General features: G+C 35.1%; 1 protein-coding gene across 2 annotated transcripts in view; it reads right to left on the minus strand.

Moving 5' to 3' along the window:
- Positions 1-6,068: 6,068 nt before the first annotated feature.
- The window catches only part of FMN1 (formin 1), a 134,084-nt gene continuing 122,168 nt past the window's right edge, over positions 6,069-17,984 (minus strand). The window contains exons 15-16 of one of the 2 annotated variants that reach the window (XM_088145430.1): positions 13,164-13,248; positions 6,069-12,087 (exon numbers count right to left, since the gene is read on the minus strand). In XM_088145430.1, the coding sequence (XP_088001556.1) occupies positions 12,043-12,087; positions 13,164-13,248 (130 nt within the window). In that variant the 3' untranslated portion in view covers positions 6,069-12,042. The remainder of the gene's footprint in view (positions 12,088-13,163; positions 13,249-17,984) is intronic. The other variant, XM_088145431.1, reaches the window with a different exon arrangement.

Genomic DNA, 17,984 nt, shown 5'->3' on the forward strand with positions numbered 1-17,984 from the left:
TCCTGCCTTCTCTCTGCAAACTCAAGGCAACTTATATGATGCATTCCACTAATTTTATCCACAGCAGAACAATCCTGCTAGGTAGGCTGGGTTGAGAGAAAGAAACTGGTCCACTGTTACCCAACAGATCACAGTCCAAGACTGAATGAATTGAACCAGAGTCCCTGTAGTTCAAGTCCAATACCGTAACCTACTGTGGCTTCCTATTTTCAGTGGTGGGTGTTACTCAAAGTATACAATTGCAGTATTTTAGTATCAGTATCAGTGCACAGTTCTAAGCACACAGTAAAATTATGAATAAAGAGAGATGTTCAGTATACATAAAGTACATACATATCTTTAAAAGGATCTTATGTAGACTAACTGCATGTCAGCAAGTAGAAGCTAACTGCACAGAGAAAATGATTAAATGTTCTTAGGTGACAAATAGGACCAGCAGCAATTTAAATTTTCTGATTTTTATTTAATTTATGAAAGTTAGAAGAGAAATTAAAGTTACATGTCTTAAAAAGTAACATGCCTAGCTCCCAAATCACAGTTAGCAAGCTCAAAATGTGTGTTAACAATGCATAGGATCTCAATCTAGGAAAAGGAAATGTGGATCAGCATTGAAGAACCCAGAAGTTATATTAAAATATCTGCAAATATCTTGTAAGCTATTCTTAAGGTCAAAATACATTTATTTTAAATAGAGTTTTCACTGCAACAGGATTAATAAAACATCCAAGTACAGTAATCTATTTGATAAAAGCATATTGCATATAAAAATACATAACAATAATATTAAGGAAAATATATCTTATTTTTACATGTAGTAGTCCCACAGCTGTTTCTTTGAAAAATAAAACTTTTTTTTTTTTTTTATAACAAATTTCATCTCATATTGACATTTTCAGTAAAGTTAGATTTCCTAATACAGGTAGTCCTCAGGTTAAGAATGCCTGGTTTATTGACAACCCATAGTTAAGAATGGAGCCTACTGTAGCAAAATGCGAGTTAAATACATAGTGGTTTGAGTCAAATACACAATGGTTCGAGTTCATTACACAATACTACTTATACAATATTATACAATAATACTGTTCCAGTTTATGTACAAATTCAACTTAAGGACAGATCTTGGGAACGGAACTCATTCTTAAACTGGGGACTACCTATACTTAAAAGGAAATCTGGTACGTTATTAAAGACAAACACTGCACAATCTAGTTCACTTCTTTTTAACATGGGGGTGGTAGTGGTGCTTAGAGAAGTGACATCTTTCAATAAGATGGGGAGAATACTTATTCTACTTTTTCAAGTATGCCAATCCTTCGTACTTGCATCAATGAATCAAGTACTTACTGCATTATAGTGACCCCACAATCACAACCAGTGATAGGTAGCAGACATACATATTTGTGGGCCAGGCACCATCAAATTGATAGGTCCTACAAAAACTCTTCATTTCTTCTGTGCTTTCACATTCAAATTTGTGGTAAAGCTTATAACTACCAGCTGAATGAATGAATGAATATATGCAACATGAAACCTCCCTACAGTCCTGTTGTTCATCAGCTAATACAGATATGCTACTGGTTTTAACAAAATATTTGTATGCCCTATTGCTGTAACAATAAATATTCTTAATATCATTATAGAGATTTTTTTTTCTAAGTGCCCAAAGCACATAATTATTTTTATTTACTTCAATTTATGGCTAAGTTCTGATATAAGCTACTGACTTCCTGTCTCATGCATTATTGCTATAATTTCAGCTATTTCTTTCAATATCACATAAATGCCTGCTTTCTGGATTTCAACATTATCCAAGCACTGACAACCTCAAGAAACTTTAAAAACTGGCCTCCAGAAAGCAATTCTCATGAAACCGAGCTTGAAAGAATGGCACTTCAACATCAAGTATCTAAAATGTGCTTTTGAATAACCAATTCAGGTCCTCATTAGACATCAAACACAATAACAATCTTTCCCCCCAGTTCTCTCCATTCATTGGTTGTCCAAGGTGGTGGAAAAAAAAAAAAAAAAGCTACTGGACCATTTCCTGCCTAGCCATTTTCCCACTCAAAATCTATTTGTAACTGATCATTTCTAAAAATAAGCTGTCATTATATAATCTAGCTCTGTTATGTTCAAACCAAAATTAAAAAGCCATCTTATACTCATCTGAATTATGGGCCCACCATGGCCAATGTGGGATTGAGATTTTGACCCTGCTCTTACTCTTGTAGGATCCAAACAGATACTTTTGACTCCTGAACCACCCGTAGCACCTTCTCCAACTTGGTGTCCTTTGATCATGATGTCAGAAACTGACAGTTGTAACCTGGAGGACATCAGAATGGGAAAAGAATCTGCCTATAGGAAAATGCAGAAGACTGAGGACCCTTTCCCATGGTGCATAACTTTGTTCAGGGGCACAGCTAGGGTGAGTCAAGAGCAGGGTTTGTTGAAAGAGGAGGTTATTTCTGTGCTGGGGGCAGGGCTATGGTAAAACTTTGGGGCTGGGACGACATCCATGACTTATGACCTTGTAGCACTCCTGGGATTCTCATGCAATTCTTTGACTTGTAGCACTAGGTTAGAATGCAAACCAAAATGCATTTCCATTCTAAACTCTCCTATTCACTCATGTCCTAAGAGATGTTTTAAATAACAATTGTTTATTGGTCACTGTTATTCCCCACAGGGGAACTATCAATATTTTCCTGACCTTCTTACGGTTTCTGTGGTTTCCATATAAGATGCAGATTGGGAAGAGCTGCTTATGATATTTTAACCCTAACTCCTTCAGTAACACATGAGTTGCACCACTGAATGAAATAGGGCTACTGTTAACACACCTGGATTTTCTGCTTCAGTTGAATATGCTGAAAGCTTGTGAGTTAACCTAACTATATTTAGAAGGAATCTGAGGTATAGCAGTTTGAAGTAAGTATGTATGTATGTATGTGTGTATGTATGTAGCACTCAAGTCAGTGCTGATTCCTGATGACTGCCTGGACAAGTCCTTGGAATTTTCTTGCCAAGGTTTTTGGAAGTAATTTGCCATTGCTTCCTTCCTAGGGCTGAGACAGAGTGACTGGCCCAAGGTCACCCAGTTGGCTTTGTGACTAAGGTGGGACTCAAATTCAGAGTCTCTGGGTTTCTAGCCTGATGCCTTAACCACTATGCCAAACTGGCTCTGGAAATAGATTAAACCCTGCTTTATGAGGCTTAAAAAAAGGGCTAAATATGTCATGAGAACCTTGCCTATTCAGAAGGATGAAAAAATTACCAAATGCTTGAGCAGATCCCTTCACAAGAACAAAACAGGAAGATTTATTTCTTTACTCGTCATACCTGTGTTTCCAAAAGCCAAATGTTTACATGACTTTAGACCAGACTCCACACATAAATACATCATTCTTATCAAAACTGTAGGGAATGGGAAACGATTCTGTGAAATTTCAAAATATTATTTATGTAAATATTTGCTGCCTTTTATGGAGCAACCTTTTTAAAATTATGAGATCTCTGGTCTACAGGGCTTAAAATCAAGAGTAACACAAGAGAGAGCAGAGATCAAGTGAGAAACAGATAAACAGAAAACTATTTTAGTTGCTTGTAGTAATATTTATAATTATAGTAGCATAGAAAGATTAGAGGTTAATACCAAAGCTTAATATAAAAATCTTGTTTCTGACAATTGTTTTGAAGGAAACAGAAGAAATAATATAACAATGGCATTCTAAGAGGCAGTTCCAGGCACTGGAAAGGACAAAATCATTTGATGGAGCAGGAGACCTTTGGAGAGCTGAAGTATGAATAAGTATTACAAATGCACAAAGGCTTAGATGCATAAAGGGAATATGGACGATTGTTATCCAACACAACAGTTTTTACAAGGGTACCAAAATGGGGGTATACATTAACAGATCCACCAGTTAATCCAAGATAAACACATGCATGATTTGTTTCCAGTCCACAAGCATAGTTGAAAGGAAAATGTGCAACCTTCTGTTGCACTCACAATTTCCCTGGATCAAGCACATTGTTTTGGGACTGAGGTGGCTCAAATAAAATAATGTTGAAAATAGATAGAGAGTATCACATAAACCAAGCTTCTCAGATGTTGTGTTTGTATAGTAGTGCTTTTTGAAATACTTTGCCTACTGAAGAGTTAGATGGTTTGGGGGTTGTTTTTATGGATCAACATGGATGGCTAGGATTTTTTTTTTAATTTGCCAAAAAATGAAATGGAACACTATGGAGAAACCATGTTATAGCCATAATTTTCAAGCATAATGACAAAAAATATTGGAATACAGTTTAATACTGTGTGTCTTTGGTGAGTCTTCACAGTCAGTAAAAAAATAGAACGTATCTCAAGTCTATTATTTTCCCTGAACTAAGATAACCTTTGGCATATAAACTGGTTAGGTGGCTGTTCTCTCTTTCATTAATGTAATTTAATGATGTCTTAATTATGTTTTAAACTTTTTTATCAAATATTATTTTGATCATCTTGACTACTTTTTTTAGTGAAAGGGTGAAATATAGATAATTGAAGAAATAAATGGAAAAAAGAGCTGCTAGAATGAACTCATGCAAACAATCTAGAGGTGCACTAGTTACTTGGAAAAAAATAACACAGAATTAGTTTCTTTTGCTGTACAAACTGTTTTGGAATAAAGAATTGTAGTCCTGGAGAACGATGATATAGAAAAGCTTAAATAAAAATGCATATTAAATCTGTGAAGGAAAATGCAAACTGCATCCAACAGAAATAGTACATATTATTAATAAATCTGGCAAATCAAGAATGGAAACTCAATGACTTAAACGATTATAATCTGCTATTTTTATCTAACAATTAAACTCCACTTTGTGTAGCTCTTTCATAATCTTGGTGGCAGGCACCACTGGACATCATTGCCACCCACCAACTGCTTGCGGTCTTACATTACATGGTCATTTCATAGTCTTGGTGGAAGAGTATTTTTATTCTGCTATGGGCTGGTCTTAGCTACACATGGAGCTGTCAGTGGAGCAAGATCATGACTGAGTGCAAAGGATGAGCAAATACAAGTACATTGTAGGGATGACCTAGAGTATTAAAAATACTCCATTAATGGATAAAGACCATCTGGCATTTTGCACATGGATAAAATAACAAAATCAAAACGGTGTATACAAACAAAACCTTCACATATATACCAAGGTCTGGTCTCTATCAACTGTGGATATGTGAAACTACAGTATTTACATACTGCCATATATAAAATCAGTGCTTGATAGCTCCACAACTTACATTTTTCAGAACAGAACCACATATCCTACATTAACGTGTTATTGGAATGCCTTTAAGTCCAAGATTTGATGGCATTTATAATCATTCTTATCAATGTTGCATCAAGAAATAGAATATAAGGAATTTCTCCTGTCCTGAGCAAGATACTTAAATATTAGAATATAGATGTGCAGGCTAGGTCAAGGAACTACCAACTATTTACATATCCCATTCATATTTCCAGTGCTTAAGTCAGGAAACTTTAAATAAACAACCCAGAAATGGGCTCTAAGGACCTGAACTGTAAATAGGCTTAGGACAAAAGGCACAACAGAGCTATCAGGATCTAAGCTAAGCTAAGACACAACAGAGCTATCAGGATTAGCCAAGCAAGAGGTTGCTATTATAATAATACTGCAAAAGGGGTTCTGTAAACAGCAAACCAATATATGTTCCATGCAACTTTGACCCAGAAATGTACAATTTCCCATTGATAGCTCCCACATTCATTCAGATTTGCATTGCAAAAAGACTATAATTGGCTATAATACGATATATATATTTTACCTGAGTGCAAGGTACTTTAGAATTACTGGGACTACTGCTGAACTGACATGCTATAGAATGCTCTGAGACTCAGTTTCAATAAAATTAGGAGTCACAAGTATTGTCTTCCCCAGATCCACAGCACATTGCAAAGGGCTTCTGAAAATGGAAAGCAATGTATTTGGAATTCCCAGTTGGTCACTCCACATGGAGAAGATTAAAAAAAAGGTTTATATATATATATATATATATATATATATAAAAAAGCATCAACATTTGGAAGAAAATGTGCTGTCTCCTAATACATGTGCAAGAGGACCAGACCAGGACTGAGCATCAATTTTGTAGCTGGATCTGCTTTTTTGGAGGAGGGTGGGGTAATAAAATAGGCTTTGAGGCCATAATTCATGTGGCTGGGGAAATCACTAGATCAGACAGGACTATAAACTTTGGCCCAGTTTTTGAGTCTGGGGAAGAGAAAAAAGAATACCTTAACTCTTGAAGAGAAAATCTACAAAATTGAGGAGACCCATGTCATTCAAGAGCTGCAAAGGTGGGACTGAGATATAATCATATCACCAGAAGGACTTGGCATTTTGGCAGTTTACTCCTTATGTGGTTTTTTTTTGTTTGTTTTTGCTTATTTTGGTGTATTGGATCTTAATAAGCCTAGGCTATTTAATTTTTTATTGAAAACTAGTAGAAAATCCAATTTTCAATGGTATGACCTTGAGGAATTTTGGGGCTGCCAGTAGGTACTTTTTTATAACCTTTTGTACAGCATGGATATGCTATGGAAATAGATTTGCATTAATTTGGTGGGGGCAGAAAGAGGCAGTCTCTTCCAGCCTCTGCACCAGTCATAGTTGGTAGCAAAAAAGAAAGAGAACTTTCTTCATTAAGAAGATACAAAGAGCCAATAGCTCAGGAAACAAGTAAAGGATTGCGCCTCTTTATATCAGCCCTATCAATCTTAAAGTGATCTGCAGATTATGCTTCATTGCTAAGAGTGATTTAAGTCAAAATATGTCTTAAATATTTAAAAGACAACAAACAAGTAAGCAAACAAACACAATGGTTCATGAGCACCAGGAAAGAAATAATGCCACATTTTCACAAGAGAAGTATACCAGAGAAACTGAATCTTATAAAGTTGTATAGACCAGATAGGAACTGGAGAATTCTAACAATGTTTCCAACACCCTCACACTGTGTCAAATGTGGCAGTTTCAAAGGAAATATTTCTATTTTAATTTATTATTTGATTTGCATGGCCACGCATCTCATCTAAGCAACTCTGGGTGGCTCACAACAGGTAAACACAATCCAATAAAAACAAATTACAATGATATAAAGACCATCCATAATCACTTTAAAACAAAAAACCATGATCAGCAGAATTCATCTTACATCAGCTCAACACAGCCACTGTAAGAGTTCCCCACCATTGCCAGACGTCCAGGCACAGCAGCAGAACCATGTTTTCAGGGCCTTCCTAAAGGCCAAGAGGGTCGGGGCCAGAGGGATGATGTTCCACAGGGTATGTGACATGGCATGAAGGACACTCTTTCTGGGTCCTGCCAAATGACACTCTTTGGTAGACGGGATCTGTAACATGCCTCTCCTGCAGATATGGAGACCTTTCATTTGGAATGGCTAAACTTTGAAAAGTTTAGTCAATAAAGTGCATTCAAGCAATTTGCCATCACAATTTAGTGAGAAATTATATCCCCATCATTGGTGGCAAAGGTATGTGTGTGTTTGGGTGGGGAGTTCCTGGGATTGCACCACGGCCTTATGGAGATGTGTATATGCACTTTTATTTTTGTGGCATGCGGCTTTGGAGAGGTCAGAACTCAATCACCCTTGAGTTTCTGGCCCTAGGTGCAAGCCTATGTATTAATTGATTGTGCCCATTAATTGGAATACAAATTGCCTAAGGCTTAATTGAATCTACGTCTAGTAAATGCCTGGAGGCGTGGGAGTCTGGATGGGGAGGAACACTCAGGCCCAACCCTGACAAGACTAAGTGGCTGAAGGCATTTCTACCACCAGGATCTGGAGATGCTCCACCTTGAGTCCTAAAAGGGATTGTACTGCCTCCTTCAGGACTGATGTGCAGTTTGGGGGTCAAAGGATAGGTGGCAGCTGCAAGATTTGGTATACTAGTACGCTAAGATTCAGTATAGATTCAAGTATACCAATTGTATCCATATCTGGACTAGGAGGCCCTTAAGATAGCCACTCATGCTCTAGTCACCTTGCTTGTGGTCTACTGCAACACATTCTACATGGCTATGCCTTTGTAGGTACTTGGAAGTTGCAGTTTGTCCAGAACACAGTGGGACTGGCAGTTATGGGCATGTCTTGCTATATCCATGTAACACCTCTGCTCCAGGAGTGCACAGGTTACCAATGGAAATGGTATTCAAACTACTGGTTATTGCCTATAAAGCCCTTCATGGCATAGGCTCGAGGTACTTGCTGCCAGTTCTATATGAATCAGCAAAGTTGTCATTCTCTGGTTCCCATTGATTAAACAATGCCACCTGACAGGCCCAGGAACTGGAGCTTCTCTGTTATAGTGCATACTGTCTGGAATGACATCCCTCCAGAGATTCATACAGCCCTCACCCTGACTTTATTTGGATGAACCCTTAAAATCTGGCTCTCTCCCTAGGCCTTGGGCTAGAGTGGGTGGCAGGCCCCTTCTGGGTTGTCTGATTCATGAAATGGGTGTTGTTTTTCTTTGTTTTTCTCTGGGGTATGCCACCCAGAGTTGTAGTGAAGTTGGGTGGTTTATAAATTTAACAAAATAAAACATAATAAAACAATTTGAAGAGATAAAAGTTGTCAGTAATGGGCAGGGATTATTTGGAACAGTAGGGTGTCAGGTAGAATGGGAACGACAATCTAATTTCCAGTGGGGACAGCCTTGGCAGGAAGAAAATTAAATCCAGAATCCAAACCATTATGAAAAAAAAAGAAAAGAATAAATACATTCCTAAACACATTATTTCCACAATGCCTTTCAACTGTTTTTAGTATTTTGAATTTCAAAATATTTACTCAGTAAGGTTTAAAATAAACAAATCAAAGCTATATTTTATTATTGGTTTTTGTTTTTTCTGTCATCCCCAATTTCCAGTATATTTATACTTCTATATTTGCTGAGCCACTGATTTGTACTTCAGACAGCTTCAGATATACCATTTTCAAAGTCTGTAAATATCCAGTACTGCAATATCATCCATCCAACTATAAATTGAGGTTTTCTAAAGTATTTGTGGTAGGCCAAGCCAACCAGGACAACAGAGTTCACCTATACATTAGTAGAATAATAAAGACCCAAATAGCATGCATATATATTGGATTCCACTGGCGGTATGATCCAAATATCCTCTTGACTGGGTAGAAGACACAGATTCTTCTGGAGGAGGGCATTCCTTCTCTACAAAATAGGTCTCTATTCCTATTATTCCTATTCCAACAGTCTGAGCTAAACATGGGAAAGTGATGTGCATGACATCATCTCTTTTGCATGAATGACCATCTTTCGTTTGCTCTTCTGTATAGACATTTATATAATGCAGATGATAACACGCCTTCCAGTTTGCAAAATAAATGGATTCATTCTAAAATATTGCAAAATAACATTATGTGGGATGTCATTTATTTGAAAATATATACACATATAATTTGGTGTTCTTGTTGTTACTGTATGTTAATTTTAACTGAAAATGGCCAGCTGCCATATATTTGCACAGCAAAGAGTAACAGCACTGAGTTAACTGAATAAAACTGAATTAACCACTAAGTCTCTCTCTCTCTTTCTTAGCATAAATTAGCATGTTTTTTGCTTTTTCTTACTTGAATTTTTAAAGCTCCTATAACAAAGCAAAGAGGTAACCTCATCATCCACTTCTAATTTTGGAATTTTAGGATTGTGTGTCGAAAATTTGCAACTGACACTCAGAAGCATTTTGTTAACTTATGCACATTGTCCAAACTTACAAGCAAAAGATCTGGCATTGTACATGGCAAATAAAACAATTTACAAAGTGGGAAATTTATTATATTATGCACATAACTACTTGATAGCTTAGTAAACTTTCACAAAACTAAAAATCTTAACTACATTTTATGCAATCCACCTTAATTTACTCAATTTATTGTATTTGTCTTCATGACAGAAAAAAAGTCATGTTTCTGTTCTAAGAGGAAAATAAAATTCCACTGATCACTACTAATGTCTACAATAAGAACTGCTTAACTATCTATTCTACAAATTTCATGTTTCAATGGCAATCATAATATATATACTTTAGAGCCCTTTCCTTTAATTGTGCAAAGATAAACAGGAAGTTACTTATTACATATTTGAAATATTTTTTTCCTTACAGTAAGTTAATTACTTTTAACAAGATATATTGAATAACCATGCATTTACTTGCCAGGTCTTTATTTGTCATGATATTTCTTTTTTATTCATCATACCCTCTGAGGTTTCATTAAATTGATCAATGTTCCTGAACACAGTTCAAGACTAATGCATTTTCCTGCTAACTCTAAAAGATGGGACATTCTGAGGATCAAACAATGTTTCTTTATGCTTCTGATCATGCACAGTATCCCTGAAAAAGGAGAACAGGCAGATGCTATGAGGATGACATACCAACAGCCTTTCCAGAGCTACCTATAGTAAAAGGGCTGGAAAAGCATGCCATCTCAGATTCAGTGGCACTTCTTTCTTTCAGGCAAGAAGGGGAAATATATTTGATGCAACCTCTAGAACACAGAACTCTGATTATCATCTTTTGGGTCCACATTTTCAATTGTTGAGTCAAACAACTTTGGCCTATGCTTAATTACTTTTTAGTATTCAGCAATTTTTACCTGATTATTATTACAGCTACTCCTTGTTTAGCGGCTACCTTGTTTAGCAACTGTTTGCAAATAAGACAGTAATAATAAATTAAAAACATCATTTTCTGACCAATACATGCACTTACGCTCAAATTTCTGCACCTGATAACAATGCACACCGGAGTGAGAGTAACGCTGGCATTGCTGCACAGAGATCTTCACAGCACCTCTCTCTCTCTGTCATGTGATTCACTTAGTGACCATTTAGCTTCTGATATAAGGAATGAATTTCAGTCACTAAATGAGGAGAGGGTGTATTATTATTTCATTGCAAAGATTCACTTTAATTTTATTATTTATTCATTTAACATTTAATTTTAATTCTAAATGGCCCTTCATTTCATATTATTTCATACAAGTTGTTACAACATGAAAAATGGGAGATGAATGCTGTCTTTCTTCTCAGTCTAGGCAGTAAAATGTATATGAGTAATGTAAGTAGAAAATGTGTTTGTATATAAGTGTGCATACTGTGTTCCGGACACATAAGTACATACACACAGAATTATGTAGAAATATTCTAAACATTAGTTCTATCAAAATGTTAACTGTTAAAGAATATAGGCTTTGTCTTAGATTAATTATAAATAATGGAGACAGTTTGGATATGGTCATCCAATTAGATGATTGTAAATAATGTAATGTTGAAGACTGCTATCTGGACCTCATCTAGACATGCAAGCCTTCATTTTACTATTAAAGCAAAAATAGCAACAAATCTCAAAACATTATTTGATGCAACAAGTGCAGCATATATTTTGATATTAGTTCTCTCTCCATATGTGCAAAAACAGTATTTCTATTCCTACGCATAGATTGAGGTTCTTATAAAAATAATCATAATAAAATATAGAAGGTAAACTTAATCCTATGAATGCCATCAAAATAATTTTAAGCGGACACCAATTCAGCAAATCTTCAATAGACTTATATTAGCCATCCCAAACATCTGTTGCAGATGATATAAAGCTATTTACTGCCCTGCCTAAAATACAGATATGCTCTCTTCCATACTAGCATACTTTGCATAGAGTAGTTCTTCACTTTTAAGAAAATCATTCAATTTCAACCACATAAGGAACAGTTTCTCAGGAACCCTTCCTAATTCCCATGTAAACAAACTTCTTAGCGTTCCCTTGCTTGTATAAACCAAGGGATTGAGAAGTCTTTGGTGGATTGTCCGAGGAAAAGAGCAAAGCAAAACTTCATGTAAAATAAGGTGCTCCCAAAGGGAAGGGGCAAAGTGTTGCATCATTAAGATATTCAATCATATTGTCATTGTTTCTGGGGGTCTTCTTTCAGTTGGGAGTCACACCAGCTTCTTTCTGACGTAGTCTTTCTTTCTGTTGTTTAACAGAAAAGGAGTTTATTATCATTCTTTGCTTTAATTTTCCATCTGTTTTCAAACTGCAGAGTATATGTGGTTTAGGCCTGAAGAATGGAGCAATTTGAAACCAGAGTAGACATAAGCTTTTTTTTTCTCTCTCCATTTTCTCCAGAAAATTAATTCCTGAAGTGCCAAACTAAGACAGGAAGGGTACGTTTTCAGGCAAGCATATGTTGAAAAGCCTATACATTAAGATGAGCCAATGGTGTATTTCTGTAAAAATTACACATATGAAAAGAAACACAGAATTTTAGAAGCTGTACAAGTAAAGGGGGAAAAAAAAAGTAGTGGAATGATCTGAAGCCAGCTACCTGTAGGGATTTTCCATTCCCTTTCCTTCAAAAATGAGTATTTCACCATGCTCATGTGGAGAAATGCATGATAATGTAACTGTAGCCCAGATAGCCATACATTATCATACACCTTTTTCCAATAATTTGCATCAAATTAATTAATAGCAAACTCTCCTTTGATTTCACACACATGCTTGACATCAGACTGTACCCAGCATAAATAGCCATATCTTTATGTTTAACAAAGCTTTTAGATGTATTGTTACTAAATTGGACCCACTTTCATTTAGCTAGCTAGTACTTGTATTTAGCATCCAAATACGGCAGAAGAATTTTCCATCTGTCTACATAAAAGACAGCAGCCAATACTGGACAAAATCCAGCAACCCAGAACTTGTTCATAAATAATTAAAGTGACAAATCTAGAGAAAGCCTTACAGGAATGTGCTATTAACTATCTTTTCTATCTACAGTGTCATATTTCATATTTCAGAAATGGAAGGAATCGAGAGGTAAAAACAATGCCTGGGACTATTTAGCATACAGAATGCAGCAGAAAAGGATACCAATGAAAGCAATGACAAAAGTGAATCAATTATCATTCAGATTAATTTTTCATGTGCAGAACTGAAAATATATACTTGCTTTTCAATAGGTTAACTATATGAGAATTGAATAAACTTCCAGCTATATTTAAAAGAGAACCAGAAACCAGAATCACAATAAGAACATAGCATACCAGACTGGCAGTTGGATTGATTTTCCTAGTTTCCACTTTCTTTTCTGCAGTTAACTTGCTCACTGATTGCTCAGCCATTCGAAGTCTAAAACAAAATATAAGCAAATCTTATTAGAGCTTTAAAAAATGGCATATATTCACCACATGAAAGTTGTTTTCCTAAACAACTCTACCTTATAAAGCAAGCAAACACCCAGAATCTACACCAATTCTCTTCTCTGACAGATTTGGAGAAATTATTATCTACAATTTTTAGAGCTGGAATAGGAGATAACCTCCATTCAGGGCCAGTGAGAGCTTTCCTAAAAAAAAAAAAGTCTTTTATTAAGTTATACCATTGATCCATCTCCTTAATCATGTCAACACTGATTGGGAGCAGTTCTCCAGAGCGTCTCCAGCCCAACTTGGAGATACCATGAATTGAACTTGAGATTTTTAATTGCAAAGCATGTGCTCTATTACTGAACCACAGTTCTTCCCTGTGGAAGGGGTATGACCTTCATCAGGGTCTCTATGATGCAGTTCTAACTCCAATCTATAATGGCATCAAGATGCAATTCCTATGGCTTACATACTTGCATCTACAGTCAAGGCAGAAGTATGAAATGCCAGGGATTGCATCTTGATATCTTAGTTTGTACTGAATACGTACACTACACTATTACACACTGGTTCTCTTGCTCTTAACTCATGGATTGTTCTTGATCTCTAATGACCATCCTGATGGTGTTCCAGTACCAAATAGCCCACACTACAGACAAAAAATTCCTAGGCACTCATACTACCTGTGAGGATACTGAATAAGTGAAAGCTGGTCAAGTGTTGAAGCTCCACATTGGAATAGCCCTTCCTGTTATGAAAACCACATTGTCACAGAGAATTGAATAAATATAACCTCTCCAAATAAAGCCTAGTTCTTTCTGTCCTACCAAATTATGATATTTAATTTACATAGATAGTATTCTGTGGTTTGAAAGAGAGGTCCAGACTGCCACCAATGATCTATTTGTAGAGCTTTTTATGAAGATACATAATAAAATATTGTGAGATTACATCATCTATATCATTTATATTATCCATACAGAGATACCTATATCCTAAAGTCATTTTATTGTCTTTTAATATTTTATTCTCATCCATTCCTATAATAAGAAATAAAATAACACAGTAACATTCAGAAAAAGCCATGCAGGATCAGGATAAAGGCTTATACAATCCAATATTCTTCTCTCCCAATGGCTGGCCATATCCCTATCCCAGGTGCCTACAGTAATGAAGAAGATGATTACACTTTGATGTTTAGACATGCTTTAAGAAACTAATTACTTGTCCAAACAGTACATGTACTGTTGCTGTTTTTCAGCCGCTGCTTAGTGTCTGTAACATCATTATTCTTAAGAGTCAAAATGCTTTTACAGGTTTTATTTCAAGCCATTCTGAAGCAAAATGTGATGATAAGTGATACAGAAATACACTATCATGAATTAAGCATTCAGTGATGATATCTCAGAACACCCTGTGGTTTGACTCTATTGTCAGTCAGATTTGTCTCTTGATGCATCACATTAACTCAGAATCTCCCACGTAACAAAGATAAAACTTCCCATAAAGCTTATTTTAGCATTAAAATCTTAATTTTTAATATTGGTTGAATTTCTTTCCTGGACAACTTAGTCCTACCTATACTCATAAAGGGTTTACATTGCAGCAGAATTTGTTTGAGCTTGTGGATTTGTTAAATATTCCATGCATTATATTGCAGAGTTCTAACAAAGCGGTTGTGAAAGCAAGTGGAACTATAGATTAACTTGAAATATGTAGAATACATATTGGTCAAGGCATTTTTCTATAGGGATACATAAGATCAAACATAAAGTGAACACTTTCAAATGTTTTTATAATAATCTTAGGATAAGATTTCTTATTTTAGCATACGGCAATGAGTGGGTTGAATTCTATTTTTCCTGATCTCTTTAATTTGTTCATTAAACCCATAAACACTTTTTAGATTTAAAAAACAAGGGTATACACCTGGAAATAATGGTTCTGTAATGATGAATCTTTATGATCATAAAGTGTGCACTTTTGCTTAAGAATACAAGTCACACTTCGCAGAATCTTACTGTTAGAATGCCAATTTAAGATAATGCTGGCTCGCTGAGAGACCAAACTGTAATATTTGCCCAACACTGGAAAGTCTTGTTGAACAGAGTTATTTGAGTAAAAAGAAAATTTCATCCCTGGAATTCAGAAACAAAACCTAAGCTTCTTTAATAACTATTTTGGTTGAATCAGCTAGGAATGTAATATGCATTAATTACATTTAGCTGGATTACTGTGTTCTCACTGGTTAGTGGTGCAGATGCTGCAAAAATCTTGACTAGCTAAATTATGTCAGATGTGCATTTCCAAGTGAGATTTAAAATGATTTTTAGTCCTGCTGCAGTTCTGGTTTATAATTCATACTCCACAAACTCTGACTGGACTGTTACAAAATGCTGTCGGTGGGGCTGGCCCAGCAAATTACTTCAGCATTTCAGTTACTGTGGAATATGGAAGCAAGAAGTGTAATGCCAGTTAGACGCTAATTCAGAAAAGAGCAGAACTGTCTCCTTAATGGTTCCTGTATCCTAAGAAGCTTAGAACATAAATATCCGCACGAGTTTTTTTTCCTACATTAATCTGTTCATGCATTAAGATCACTGGTACCTTTTACAATATGAGAGGAAACAATTTCTATTACGGAATTCAAATTGCAGAATACTCTCCCACCATGATAACTAACTATTCAATTACCAGATATTTCATATGTATTATATTGGTATTTCCTGTCTTTGTTGTAATTATTATATTATATATAATATTAGATATACATTTTATCTTTTTATAATATTTGTTTTTATTCACTTGTTATTCTATTTAATTGTTGTACGCTGCCCAGAGTTGCTTTGTGTGAGATGGGGAGCTATATAAATGTGACATATAAATAAATTATATTATATTATATTATATTATATTATATTATATTATATTATATTATATTATATTATATTATCAGGATTCTAGTTACATCTTGCATATCATGGATGATAGAAAAACAATCAAATAAGGAAAAGCATCCAGTCTAAAGCAAAAACTAAATTTTCCCAATTCACTGGTCCTGCGTCAGTTGCCATCTATTTTCTTGCAGAATCATTAAGACCTTAGATATAATTTATAACCCAGCTTAGTAAAAAGACCAATGAAGTAAAATACTAAATTAAGAATTATTTTCAAAATTTATGTCAATTGTTGCCTATAGGGTAATTTCATATAGTGTAAATTGTTTGACTATGGCATAATTTCATATAGTGTGAACAGTTTGAATATAGTGTGATTTTATATAGCTTAAACTGAACTATACTTTCATGACAAAAGTATAGCTGGTCCAGATTTGGTCCAGATCCAGAAAAGAATTATAAGGAATGCACTTTGTTTAGGGTGAAATCTGGCCACACATGAGAGAAGTCTGTCCAAATGAAGAATTAGGGCCACTCATCATGCTTGCAAAGAGGTGAACCTACACTAAAGAATTGAGAAAAAGGGTGGTGGTAGCAGTAATAATATTAACAAAGGATACTACAGCCACTCAAAGTAGAAAAAAACTGGAAATAATTAAGAGTGGAATTTTATATGTTAAAACAAGCAAACCATTTTCTATAAAAAATTAAGAGCTACAGTTTTCAGCCCAAAGTGTTAATATTCCTATCTAAGCTATTTTGGGGAGAAGCATATTTTTAAATCTAGGTGTCTTTATAGTAAGTCAAATATCAAACACACACATAGGCACCCACACTCATTAGCCAATGCAAGATCACTATTTAGATAAAAGGATATATTTCATAATAACACACATTAAATAAAATTGTTCACATGTTAACAATATTAACCATCTTTAAAAATGTATCTTTGCTATTTAAAGTAAAAGAATAATCTTCCCCTTCTCAAGAACACACAGTGTTGTGTCAAGGCTGAGGATGAAAAAATGCTGCTTACTTAACCCATGGCCTCCTTTTCATTCAAAGGATCGAGGGAGGAAAGGATAGAAATTAAGGCATGAAGTGATTTGATACCAAAAGACTGATTTTAGCCACAGCAGAACGGACCTTAAATCAATAACCAGCTGCTGCCCTAATATACTCTCACCAACATATTAAGTATCCTCATGATTAACAGAATTTGGGATATTTATAAAAAGGTACCAACTATAATATTCTTTGTTAATAGGTTTTTTAAAAAGTATTATCCGTTTGTTCAGATTATGTTGTTCAGTAGATACAGAAATAGTTAAGTTTCATTTCATAGCTATTTATGATTGCAAACTTAATGCTTGCTTTGAATAGTTTTCAGTATGTGGGTAAGTGTGTAATTACATTTGGAAATACACACGTATAAACATAGTTTTAGGCTGAGTTCACACATAACATCAAACCATGATTTGGTACCATGGAAATAAACTATTGGGAATAAAGTAAGTATAACAGAAATAAGTTAATTTTGTAACTAACTGCATATTTTACCCCACCAACTCTATTTTAGTCTTTCCCTCCAAACCATAGTTGCAGAATACCTAGATTCTCCCCACAAAGAAAACCAATTAATTAAGAGAAGTGTAATTAACACAGGATACACAAATCCAAGGTATAATCAAGTAATGGCAGACTTGTGGATTGTTACTGTATGAAATAACAGTAGGTTCATATCTATCTATCAATCACAATCTATGCCCTGAATCATATTCTTAACTGTGCTGATACCTTATTAATTTTATTTATTCAAGAA

Source organism: Python bivittatus, unplaced genomic scaffold, assembly GCF_059951505.1.
Source record: "Python bivittatus isolate LINGU-HERP-01145 unplaced genomic scaffold, Pbiv_v1 ctg000480_np1212, whole genome shotgun sequence".
NCBI lineage: Eukaryota > Metazoa > Chordata > Lepidosauria > Squamata > Pythonidae > Python > Python bivittatus.